Genomic DNA, 13,436 nt, shown 5'->3' with positions numbered 1-13,436 from the left:
ATGCCAAATTTGGTTGAAATTGGTTCAGTGGTTTCAGAGAAGAAGCTGAAAATGTTCAAATGTTAACGCACGACGAACGACGAACGACGACGGACGAAAAGTGATAGCAATAGGTCACCTGAGTTTACTCAGGTGACCTAAAAAAGGGGCTCGCTGCTCAAATAAAGGGCTCGGAAAGGCCAAAAGTCTTTTTTCTATAACTCTCTTATGATCAATATTTTGTTATACATTACTGAAGCAATAGTATTCATCTTAACGATTTGCAACAATATATTATAAAATTTTGATCATATGTTACGTAATTAGGGGTCAAAAGGGGCGAGAATATCAAATCTTTGATGCCTTATACCTCAAAAATGGGGAATATTTTGATAAGCAATATTTAACAAAGATGGTCAGAATAATGTGCTAATTATAAAACAATATTCAAACTTTGAATTTTTGTAAAACGGACCCATTAAGAACTTGCAGCGACGGACCCTATTTTTTTTTTTTTTTCATTTAGCATATCTCAACAACAAAAAGAAATCTCTGAATAAGTGTTGAACAAAAAGTCTTTAAAATTATGAGACCTTTTATTTGATATCAGGAAAAAGGGGCTGACTACTCAAATTAGGGGCTCGGAGGGGCCAAAAGTCTTTTATCTTTAACTCTCTAATGATCAATATTTTGTTTATACCTTACTGAAGGAAAAGTAGTCATCTTAACGATTTGCAACAACATATTATAAAATTTTGATCATGTGTTACGTAATTAGGGGTCACAAGGGGCCAGATGTTGAATCTTTTTATGCCTTATATCTCAAAAACGGGGAATATGGTCACGCCTTATTTTTGTAAAACTCAATTAAGGACTTGGCGATGGACCCTAAATATTTCCATTTAGCATATATACATAACAATAAAAATCTCTGAATAAGTGTTGAACAAAAAGTCTTCCAAATCACGAGACCTTTCATTTGATATCAAGAAAAAGGCGCTGACTTCTCAAATTAGGGGCTCAGAGAGGCCAAAGTCTTATCTATACACACATCAATATTTTGTTATACCTTACTGAAGCAAATTTGTATTTATCTTAACACACACACACAAATGAAACACACACACATACTATACACACACACACACACACACACACACACACACACATGCAAATGAGCTAACAAAACACTATAACAAATTACTTTGAAAACACTATAACAAACTACTTATGAAACACTCTAACAAACTACTTACAAAGCACTGTGTTTTGACCAATAGTATAGCAAATCACATGCAAATGAGGCTAACAAAACACTCTAACAAACTACTAACAAATCAGCAAACAAATCATGAATAAACCACTAAATTTGAATTTTAAAATTATAATCCACAAGTGTTTGAAAACATCTAAAACACAATCTAAACACAATCTCATTTTGATACATTATAAACACTTCTTGTTTCACAGTATTTTGAATTCAAGGATTGACTTCTCCAATCACATACATTTTCACAGAATTTTCTTCATATCACTTAATCCAAAGCTTAAAACTGATCTATGCTAGCTAGTTTATGGATTAAAGGACAATCTTAAAATAAACCAAAACCCAATAAAACCAGACCATATACACATCCACATTCACAGATTGAAGGTGCTGACTTCTCAAATTAGGGGCTCAGAGAGGCCAAAAGTCTTATCTATAACTCTCTAATGATCAATATTTTGTTATACCTTACTGAAGCAAATTTGTATTTATCTTAACGATTTGCAACGTACAATATATGTTATAAAATTTTGATCATACATATGCTGATTCTTTCAATTTAGGTGTTCAAAAATGATTACCCGGTAAAAACCTTCATCACCCTTGCATTAGCATTTTGCACAAAATTGTGATTTTTATCTCTATTTTGTTTCTGTGTGGCATCAGAACTATTGTGTTAATTTTGTGAATTGATACGAAAAAAATTGTACAAATCATTTCTCCTTTGCTTATTAATTGTGTACTTTTTTTTAATGTGCTTCATGCAGTGTTAATAATAATGAAATATATGGAGCTAATTAACAAATTGTATTCAAGCTCAAAAGTCCATTATACAGTAAAAATCAGGAGCATGCAGTGCAAATTCTTAAAATATCAAATACCAGGTGCCATGGAGACTCATCAGGAATATAGAGAAGATGAGTGTATTTGGCATGTGATCTGCAGGAATCATTTGTACAAAACATTTATGGTTTAAATGTCAATGATTTGGTTGGCTGAACATAGCTGGTCAGATTTTACAAACACAACCATAGGATTTTTATTCATTTAGTTTGAAATACAAAATTGTCAGATTGTAACATTAATGACTGTTTTTCCTAGGAGGTACAATACCATAGTAATGTTTCACAAAAAATTAAACACCTGTAAGATTAAAGGTGTAGATACTGATAATAAATGTACATGTACATCATAAAATAGAAGACTGGAATTGATTTCTCTAGTGCACTGAACTGGTAGCCCATATTACTGAGCTATCACTGCTACATATACAGTGGATTTTAAAAAGACAAAGAAGCACCACATTTACACAATTGAAATTTTGTGGGAAAAAGTTTATTTTTTATGGTCTCCATTTTTTACAAATGCATATTATTATGAAGAAAAAAAATAGAGTTTTTTTCCCTTTTAAATATTGCAATAAAATTCATTCATTTAGCTGTGATTGGCCTAATTTTGCAGTGCCTGAGAAACTATAAATTACCGGTATTTTGGGGGGTTGCCTTATACCCAGACTTTTGATTCAGAATAAAATCAATGCAATCTTATTCTTGCTTTGCCCTTAAAGGTCAATATATCATTGAGTAAATTCTAAATCTGCTGTTACAGTATACTTATTTCAGTGCAATAAAATTGTTGAAACACAAACAATCAGTATGATCAACATAGTCAAGGCTGTCCAGTATTATCAATAAGCACATTCTTAGCTTGGGAAACAATTTCAAAGAACAATCTCTTTTCATACCTTTATTATAATTTTTGTACAAAAATGATTTATTACATCATAAAAACATTTAATATTGAAACTGACTAATTTGGTCGCTGCTGACAGCATTGGGTGGCACTATGTGGGAGAGAGGTAGACTAGCGAAATGGTTTCTAAGGTGGTCAAGTCCACGTTTAGTAGTCTTATGAGCTTTTATCTCTTTATTCAGTTCCTTTGTTAAATCTATAACATTTTTCTCAAGGTTTGCGATTTGGTCCCGGCATTGTATTTTTATCGATTCCTCCAGAGCAATTTTTTCACTAGCAATCTGATGCTGTATTGTTTCTAGCTTAAGTTGAATGGCGTTTTTCTCCATCCGTTCTTTGTCTGCTGTGATTCTTAATTCATGAACGTCTTTCACCATTTTCCCTTTTTCTTCATTTATTTCTTTAAAAATCTGCTCCATGGCAGTCATTCTAACATTTGTTTCATCCAGTTCTTTTTGTAAATTTTCACAGTGAATTTTTAATCTTGAATTTGCTCTTACAACTTCTGTGAGCTTGAAATTCTTGTCATCCAATTCCTTCACAAGAGAATTGTATTTCTTTTCCAACTGAATATTTCTTTTCTCAGTTTCTTTGTTTTTAACTCTGAGTTTCATGTTTTCCTCTTTAACTTGTTTAAACACTTTACGTAAGACAGAAATTTCATCAGAGTCCCATACACAAGACTCGTCTAAATCTACTTCTATAGTCTTCTTGGACCTCTCTTCTTTACCTGAAAAATAAATTCAAGAAATATTTATAAAATGTATTTTTGGGAAAATCATATAACATTGAAAACTTTAACATACACAAAGCATCTCTGAACTACCTGTATAGGCTCTTGGATTCACCTGTTTGGGGGAATTCTATTAGTTACCCGTAGTGTTATAGTGAGAGGGTATGGGATGATACCTGGTGAAGCAAACCTGGTTGGAAAATTTCATACCTGTGAGGCAAAGCCGAGATAGGTATGAAATTACCTAACCAGATATCATCCTGTACCCTTTCACTACAAAACTATGTAATGAATTTACCCCAATCAATGAAATATATTGTATTTATGTATTATATGTGGTTAAATTGTAAAATTGTTTCTCTCTGCTTTATTTCACCACTCTCATACCTTGCCTATTATTACGCCACATTGTTTTAGAAATCTAGTTTGAGAGTATAACATGCTGCAATAACATACTGACAATTTTGAAGGCTTTCAGTAAAGGAAGTCAAGAAAAAGGTTCCATCTTGTTACCTTTTTACTTGTTAAGTTCTGTGAACTGTTATTACAAAAGAACGATAACTCTGTATTGACATAGTTTAATTTGATTTTTAAACAACTAGGTTTAAGTCTTTCCAACAGTCCTTCACGTGACAGACTTCAACCAATCATAAGCCAGGATTTCATTAAAAAAATCAACAGCGGTGGGATGACAGTCCAATGACTGCACTTTCTAAATCAGTAAATGAGAGAAATGAGTCAAGTCCTGATTAAAAACAGAATCTATACATAGACAATCTCATTAATTTATAAAAATGTTTGATTTCAACTGTAGAGAAAAACATACTGGCTGATGATGTATCTGCCATTTTTGGTTTTGATGAAATGGTTGTCTTTTTCAGTCCCGTTGTCTTCATTTCGTCATTCATCACAGACATCATGTGGACCTTCTCATACACTTCTCTCACAGTTTCGGGGTCTAACACAGAGATTCTTTTTATCTTTGACTTGACTGCGCTGTCTTTGTTTACCCCTTCCATTATGGCTTCTCTCTCCAGATTTAGCGATGGTGAGAATAGTTCCTCCACCCAGTCATGCCACTCTGGTGGAGGGCCAGGGTCTTTTTTCCACTGTTTGAGTGACATCACTGCCTGAAACCATACAGATTGTACAGATATATTGGACACATATTGCACTTAATGTAAATGCATTGTATTAAAAACTCCTAATTACATTTATCGATACATTTCCTTAACCCCTCCCCCTTTAAAAGGTGCAAAATAGTTTATACATGCATATAAAACTATCTTCCTTTTTCCTTATTAACAGAAAGTCTCATACTCACCTAATGTGAATATTGCATCTAACACAATGAGTTTCTAAAATATTGTTAAAGTGTATAAACAAAGAACAAGAATGAACTTGCACAGAACATAACCAAACTGTTTTTTAAAAAATAAATTTTCATCACGTCTACCCCAAGCATCCATGCATTAATTTCTAATACAATTTTGTTCAAATTTTCATTCTCCATTGCATACCTTTCTCGTATTTAAATATAATCTTATCTTGTAAAAATATCTGCAAAAGATTTCATGGAGGCTGCCATGTTTTGTCATGTGATCAAAAGTGGTCGCATCTGATTGGTCCCTCGAAAGCGATTTCCTTTCCGGGAAGATTGCAGGGTGTTGAGAATGGCAGAACGTGGTATGTACTTTTATAATTCGCATAAGCATTTGCAACGAATTTCACACTTATAAAGACTAAATTAGGTATAGGTTTATTAGTTTCAAATAATTTTTGAGAGTTGTAGACTGTCAGATGTTAAAGTCGTGATAGACGAGTGCAAAACATGGGTATGTCATGAGTTGGCCTACTTTCATTATTGACCCTCGATGGCCCGCGGTACGTGCGGCTGTGTGAAAAAATCAAGGTTTTTTATATGCTTTGGATGGAAAGAATGGAAAATGGATGTTCTTTTTACATTTTATTATTGTATAAGATTTAGGTGACCTCGATCGAGTGCTTCCTTTGACCTTTATATTTAAAACATAGTGAGAAGCTTCATTAATTAGGTCAACATCTAAAAATATATATATTTAATAATAATAATAATAAGAGCATATAAAATTATGTTTAGGCTACATTATGAACAAAGCATTTCATTGTGAGAGTCTTTGTCACTTTATGTGACAGCTAGTGCACATTATGTGATGCTTTATATATCAGGGGATTACTGATTTTATCATGTCCATTCAGCATCGAGTATGAAGTGTTGATCATTTTCACAATATGCATCCAAAAACCCCACCTCTAATTCTGATCTTATGCAGACTAAGACTTGTATAAAGCATGCAGGCGCGGATCCAGGAATTGAAGTTGGGGGGGCATAGAAAAGGTTGGGGTCTGGGTGCCGGCTTTAGGCCCCCAGTAGGTCCAGGGCAAAGCCTGGGGGCCCAGGGGGTTAAGGCCTCGGAAGCTCCTGGAATCTAGAGATTTTATAGGGTAAAAATGAGGTGTATGGAGTAGACATTTTCTAGACTAAACTGATTTAAGTTAAATATAACAATTTTAGGGGGGTGCATGCCGGGTGTGCCCCCCCCCTTAAATCCGCCACTGGCATAAAAGTTGAGAAAACATTTCTTGTGTATCTGTACATGTTCATAAAAATAATATCTGACTGAAGCAAAGAAAACGAAGATCATGCAATTTAAACCTGATATCTGAAATGAAAAAAAAGGTCAATTCATGGGCTAATTTTCTGAAAATGCAAAGAAAGATTTTAAAAAATGGGTTTTATTGTATAGTCAATAAGATTTTTGCTTTATTTCTTTGGAAATTGACTCGTTAAAATAATTCCAAAACTCTGAGATTTTCTAAAACCATGTGATTACATATTTGATATTTCTGAATGACAAATTCCAAAGATGAGCAAAATCAGTAGTTCACTTGCTAAAGGTTTGTTTAAAGTTAAATATAAAGGTTGTTTGATTGCTATACCTATTTAAAAGTTTTAGAATGAGTCTTATCATGAATCATAAAATATTCATCTTTACAGAACAAAAAAATATTAAATAAGTACAAAAGTTTGCAAATAAAAGCTAATTTAAGCCATATTGTTCTGAATAAGCCAACAAAACATCTTTTTGGTAAATTAATAGTTAAAACATCACCATTTTGGCAAATAAAAGACTTAATAATCTATTATTCTTAAAAATTAAACAGTTAGTTTGCTGTAACTGTTTGTGAATAGAAGATTGGGTAATATACAGCTCTCCATGTAGCAGACTGTGATGTTAATTATTAACAAAAATTTGTTTCCTTTTTAGAACAACTTTCCTCAAATTTATAAATTTTCCACATTTTATATGATACATGTAGTTGTCATGTTAGTAAATTTAACAATCTGGAAGTTAAATTTAATATAAACTCTATGTTTAGCCATGCAGTATTTGATATATTTATAATCTTCAAACATTTTTAGTCACAAAATGACTTCAAGATTAAGGGGGAAAATGTTTTTGTTTCTTAGAATTCTTTAATTGTTAATTGTTCAGAAATACAAAGTACCGGTAACAATAATATAATATGGAGTAGTATACTTGTTATTCAGTAATACATGATAATTTATTTCTAAATACTAGCTCTCCAATTGGCTAAAGTCAAGCATTTTAGAAATATCTTTAATGTTGATATAGGCACCTACAGGCTGTACCCTCCCTCCAAATGAAGTTTTAGTTTGATTTTCCCTACATTGGACCAAAAAATGAAACATTAAAATTAATACAGTATATATTTGTTGTTTAGTGAAACCCCATGTCTTGCCCTATGACCAAAGCTTTTAGCCAAAAAAGCATACTTAAATAACAAAGAAATATGGCAAGGTTTGCTCAACTATACAGTTTATTTAAATCATTTTTAACATGCAAAAATGCAGCAGACCAGACCAGGATTTGAACCTGGGCCCCCCTGAATCTCCAATCAGGTGGTCTACCGAAAGAGCTATCTGGGCCACTGGCGTTTAAATCCTGGTCTGGTCCACTGCATTTTTCTCCTCTCCCATTACCTTTGGTGCTGTGTCATGCCCTGGAACTGACAGGTGAGATGCCTGCCAGGGATGAGCCTGGGTTGGGGTCTTTCCTTCAAAGACCTTTAAGGAGGGAGGAGTATGGCACACAGCAGGGTTTCGATCGCATTATTGCTGTATTTTTCTCCTCTCTCATTTCAAAAGTATTATGCCATAATGCAAGTCAACCATTCTCATGATTACATATGCAGAGTTCAAATTTTGCAATTTTATAGAAGCACACTGTAACTTCAACTTGGACAATTAAATGTCAATCGTGAAAGTGATGCTTATTGTCTGTATAAAACTTTAATTTTCTCAGTGTATTAAGCAGAACAATGAAGTTTTAGTTCATAGGAGAATAAAAAGTGTACATTCAATTACGTTATACTTTTCGGAAATTATTTTTCAAAATGATAATGCTTCAAAATTTAAGTACATAAGCATGATAAGTGTGATGATTTTTTGTTATGCTAGATATGTGTATTAATACAATTTTCTTGTGTATATTTTCAGGGGATAAGGAAGCTTTTGTCACCTTGGCAACAAATGACACATATGCTTTAGGATGTCTTGTCCTGGGAAATTCACTTCGACAGAGGGCAAAGACTACTCGCAAGCTAGTTGTCATGGTTACACAAGGAGTCTCACAGTCAATGAGGTAATGAGCAATGTCTATGGATATATTATAGAATTTATCAAAGGTATCTCCGGTGCCATTTGTCGTACTTGCTTTCAGGTAGGAGAGTGTTGTGTAGAGATTATTGTTCTGAACATTATGTTTTCAAAGAACTGGACTTGACCATTATTTACAACAAAAGCCATTCATTTAATGCCAAAGGAGCACTGTTTCCATTGAAAGTTCTATAAATGCAAAGCTAATGTACTGTAGTTAAGTAATATTTTGGCTTGCAGATTGTTATGGGAAAAATGTGCATTTATTGTAAGTGTATTACTAAAGCTAATTTATTTCTGAAGCCAAAGAATGCATTGTGCACAGTAAACATAAAAAAATGACACACATATTGAAAATTGTTTATATCTTTGATACAGATGCTTCCTTTTTTTGATGCCTATCAGGTTTTAACATGAAGAGGCCTGACATACCCCCTTAATGTGTAGCTTCCTTCTTAAAAGATGATGCAATGTAATCTTAGTATGTAGGTAGCATTGTTAATTAGTGTTTAACTGTTTATCTCCTTGATTCATTTGATGTTGAAGAATAGAATTAACTTAAGCAGGAAAGGGGAGTCATAAGATACAGTCAAACTTTGATATATATAAGACATAGGACAGATTGTTGAGAAACTTCAAGATGTCAATTCGAGATACACCTGTATCATATTTTAAATTCAAATACTGTAAACGGTTATTTTCGATTCGCTTTATTTTCGCCCTTTCACGCTTGCAAACAATTTTGCCCCAGTTTAAATTCGCCCAGTCACAGATTTGTTTTAGAAAGTATACTGTATTCTTTGAATTCGCCCCTTTTAAATTCGCCCAACCGAGGTTAGGGCGAAATGGGTGAAAATAAAACGGGGGCGAAAAATTCCCTGTATACAGTACTTGTAATACTTTTATATGCCCAACTCCATACTCGTTTTCCCACAAATTCAACATATCAATTCAGGAAAACAGTATAATCCAACAGTATTTGGGACAGAATTTATTTTCAAAAAACATCCCAGAATCTTCTTATTTCTAGAATGAGACAATTAGATTCTATACATCACAGTTTGCGGATTTACTTTCTTCAAACTATTCAGAATCAACTTATTCTAGGACAACCCTAGACGTCAGTTTGTCAGTCTTTGATCAGTATTATCTGACCTTGAGAGTAACCTTCAGTTTGTTACTCACCAATGTCTGATATTGTATTGATTTACTGACAGAAGCAGAAATTGCAATAAAGTTCTCAGCTGACTAACTTTGGTCTAGGAACTGCGCAGAAATTTGAAAAAAATAACGACATAAAATCTTCATTGTTATACACACAGAGACATAAATACATGCAATTAAATGATTTTTTTTCAACCTTTTTTCAGTGTGTATGCAATGAAATACTTGCATTTTGCATGTAAGCATTTTAATTATTGTTTATAAAACACAAAAGTTTCAGTTCACCTTAGAAAAGTGTCTACAGTTAACAACAAGTATGTATTGAATAGGCTCTATGCATCTGTGAATTCATTGTGTATATGTAATATCAACAGCTGTCAGTTTTTTATCAGTCTGTATGTGATAATGCCCTGTCAGGTATCTTATCATTAACATCTCCATCATAAGATCCACAGTTATCAAAATAAAACCTGTGCATGCCCTGGTGTGTCCCCAGTTATTTGTTTTATATTTAATATGCTAAGGTTAAGAAGTATGAGGTTTTCATTGTAAATAAATATTGAACACAAATTTACACAACACCGATATTTTGAAGTTAAACAGCCAACTAATGCTAGGTGTCTGTATGTCATTGGTCTACCTTTAGAATAATACAGCCAATCCCATTGGTTGATACCGGTAAATGATTTGAGATGGCTCTCACATGCAAGGCAAGACTGTAATCTCTCCATGTAGATGACAATAAAATGTTGCAAAAAGGACAAGGGTAAAACCACTTTCTGGCCCTTGGATTGGGTGTATCTTACAACTATGCATCCATCATCAGAATCTTCTCACCCTGTTGTAAATTAAGTAGTACATCTAAGTGATATGATGAAGACAGGTCACAGGATGGTCACAAAACTCATTAATTTCCAAATTTGTGGTTGATGCAGTCATGAATTGTTGAATATAAGGGTCATGGCGCCCATAGCTACTTAATTGAGCATTGTGACCCATGAGCCTTTTGTTAAATTTGGATTCTTCAAGAAAAATTGTTGTGGATTGTATAATTTGGTGACATCACAAATTCCTAGATCTTAGTGGGGTTGTCATCCAGGCTAAGCCTTTGGCACTTGGATCCTCAGGTGACGACCCTTCCCAAACCTCATAATTTGTGAGTCTCAAAATAAACAGATGTATTGGCTTATTTTCTATGATGCACCTCTCTCTGTATTTCTTTGCTCCTGTCTCTGAATTCATTTTTAGCTCACCTCAACGAAGTTGGGGGGAGCTTATGTGATACCCTCGGCGTCGGCGTCGGTGTCGGCGTCGGCGTCGGCGTCCCGGGTTAAGGTTAAGTTTTTTGGAGCAGTTTTCTTTTTAAGTACTTCTGTGTCCTATATTGATTAGACATGCATGGAAGATGTTGCTAGTGTGTTTCATTGTACCAGTCAAAGTTTCAGATGCTGCAATTTCAGCAAAGGAATGACCAGGTTAATGTTTTTGGTGCAGGTTAACATTTTTGGTGCAGTTTTTGGTGTAGGTCTCATTTCCGAGTAACTATAAGCCCTATGTTGACCAAACTTACATGGATGATGCATCTTAGGATGCATACTACCAGCCTTGCTTCGGATGCTGAATCTGACCTACATTTTCCGGTTGAGTGAACAGGTTAAAGTTTTTGGTGAAGGTTTCATTTCGAAGATACTTTGAGCCCTATGATGACCAAACTTGCATGGATGGAACATCTTAGGATGTATTCTACTAGACTTGCTTTGGATGCTGAATCTGACCTACATTTTCCGGTTGAGTGAACAGGTTAAAGTTTTTGGTGAAGGTTTCATTTCAAAGATATTTTGAGCCCTATAATGACCAAACTTGCATGGATGGTACATCTTAGGATGTATTCTACTAGACTTGCTTCGGATGCTGAATCTGACCTACATTTTCCGGTTGAGTGAACAGGTTAAAGTTTTTGGTGCAGGTTTCATTTCCAAGTTACTATGAGACATATAATGACCAAACTTACATGGATGATACATCTTAGGATGCATACTACCAGCCTTGCTTTGGATGCTGAATTGACCTACATTTTCCAGTTGAGTGAACAGGTTAAAGTTTTTGGTGAAGGTTTCGTTTCGAAGATACTTTGAGCCCTATAATGACCAAACTTGCATGGATGGTACATCTTAGGATGTATTCTACTAGACTTGCTTCAGATGCTGAATCTGACATACATTTTCCAGTTGAGTGAACAGGTTAAAGTTTTTGGTGCAGGTTTCATTTCCAGGTTACTATGAGACATATAATGACCAAACTTACATGGATGATACATCTTAGGATGCATACTACCAGCCTTGCTTCGGATGCTGAATCTGACCTACATTTTCCAGTTGAGTGAACAGGTTAAAGTTTTTGGTGAACGTTTCATTTTCAAGGTACAGTGTACTATGAACCCTATAATGACTAAATTGCATGGATGGTACATCTTAGGATGCATACTACCAGACTTGCTTCGGATGCTGAATCTGACCTACATTTTCTGGACGAGTAAACAGGTTAAAGTTTATGGTGCAGGATTCATTTCCAAGTAACTTTGAGCCCTATAATGACCAAACTTGCACGGATGGTACATCTAAGGGTGCATTCTACTAGGCTGGCTTCGGATGCTGAATCTGACCTACATTTTCTGAATTAGTGGAAAGGTTAATTTTTTTATACAGGTTTCATTTGCAAGTAACTTTAAGCCCTATGTTTACTTTTTGTTGGTTAATTGTGTGACTTAATTTGCCTTACTTAAAGACAACACACGTTGAGGTGAGCTCTGTAATCTCTGATTACCTATGTTATATACTGTATGTGTACTTAAAAAGCGGGCTTTATATTTTAGCAGCTTTTGAGCAGAAAACAAAGAAGCTAAGAAATATATAATTTATATATACAACGTGTGACACGGTAGCCCTAATTCATGATTACACCAACAACTCTATACCCAGTGATTGTGCTAAACTTTGAGTACGCCAATTTATGTACACATATCAGATATATAACCGTTATATGACACAGATTGAGATTAATAAAAATTGATGATGCTGATTTTCTATTGTAGGAACCAGTTATCCCGAGTTTTTGACATGATTTATGATGTAAATCTGCTGGATAGTAGAGACTCTGCGAACCTTCAGTTACTAGGCCGACCTGACCTTAGCGTGACCTTCACAAAGCTTCACTGCTGGCGACTTACAATGTTTGAGAAGGCTGTATTTTTAGATGCAGACACACTGGTAATTATATGCCCTTGTCTATTATTTTTATTGCTCTATTTCTCATTTATAATGGTGCACATCAAACGGTACCATGAATATTTAGTTGTGCACTTATTATCTTGAACATTGTTGTTAATTATCATTGCCTTAGCTTCACTAGAACATTGCATTTGGATATTTTAACATTTACATATATGATACAGTGTTATGTAGGCAGGGGTATCAGCATTTGTAAGGGAAAGAGAAGAATTATTTAAAACTGTGATAAATTTTATTTCCTGTATCTAGAAATTTTGAAATATTATATAAGTTCCTCAATCAAAATGTCAAGTACTCACACTGTGTACTACTTGTCAAGAATCATTTTATTATTATATTACCCGGTATTTTATACATTCAATATTTAGGGAAAATTCTCAGTTTTATTTGAATTTGAAGTATGACTGTTTCGTAGATAAAGGAGTGAGGTACTTTTTCTGATATCACTTCTCAGTGGCAGATTTAAAGGGGGGACGGGGGTGCAAACCTGGCAGCGCCCCCTAAAATTGTCAAAAAGTAAGCATAAATCATAGT

The 13,436-nt window shown here is 34.2% G+C and overlaps 2 protein-coding genes across 4 annotated transcripts; one reads left to right on the top strand and one right to left on the bottom strand.

The window, feature by feature from the left end:
• Nucleotides 1-3,024: 3,024 nt before the first annotated feature.
• Nucleotides 3,025-5,327, bottom strand: LOC134247560 (major antigen-like). Of its 3 annotated transcripts, none has more exons than XM_062729929.1 (3): nt 5,252-5,327; nt 4,558-4,857; nt 3,025-3,728 (listed from the first exon to the last, which is right to left on the bottom strand). In XM_062729929.1, exons 2-3 carry the CDS (start codon nt 4,853-4,855, stop codon nt 3,040-3,042), a joined length of 987 nt encoding a protein of 328 aa, XP_062585913.1. In that variant the 5' UTR covers nt 4,856-4,857; nt 5,252-5,327; the 3' UTR covers nt 3,025-3,039. The 3 variants fall into 3 exon arrangements, with proteins under 3 accessions (XP_062585913.1, XP_062585983.1, XP_062586045.1); XM_062729999.1 differs by lacking the exon at nt 5,252-5,327 and adding an exon at nt 5,056-5,160; XM_062730061.1 differs by lacking the exon at nt 5,252-5,327 and adding an exon at nt 5,052-5,081 and having other exon boundaries at nt 4,558-4,861.
• LOC134247453 (glycogenin-1-like) lies at nt 5,318-12,881 on the top strand (the record flags this gene model as incomplete). The annotated part of the gene is made up of 3 exons (XM_062729843.1): nt 5,318-5,417; nt 8,293-8,437; nt 12,707-12,881. Coding segments are annotated over exons 1-3 (333 nt in total), but the record flags the coding sequence as incomplete, so codon positions are not given.
• Between the last annotated feature and the right edge of the window lie 555 nt (nt 12,882-13,436).

This window comes from Saccostrea cucullata, unplaced genomic scaffold, assembly GCF_032062105.1.
Source record: "Saccostrea cucullata isolate Sc308-1 unplaced genomic scaffold, CSIRO_AGI_Scuc_v1 ctg16126, whole genome shotgun sequence".
Taxonomy (NCBI): Eukaryota; Metazoa; Mollusca; class Bivalvia; order Ostreida; family Ostreidae; genus Saccostrea; species Saccostrea cuccullata.
The sequence above is the reverse complement of the archived record's forward strand: the minus strand, read 5'-3'. Positions and strand labels throughout refer to the sequence as shown.

Coding starts and splice junctions, on each gene's coding strand:
- LOC134247560 (XM_062729929.1), bottom strand. CDS start 4,855: ATGTCACTCAAACAGTGGAAAAAAGACCCTGGCCCTCCACCAGAGTGG. Junction 3,729..4,557: donor GGCAGATACATCATCAGCCA/GTATGTTTTTCT, acceptor TTTATTTTTCAG/GTAAAGAAGAGAGGTCCAAG.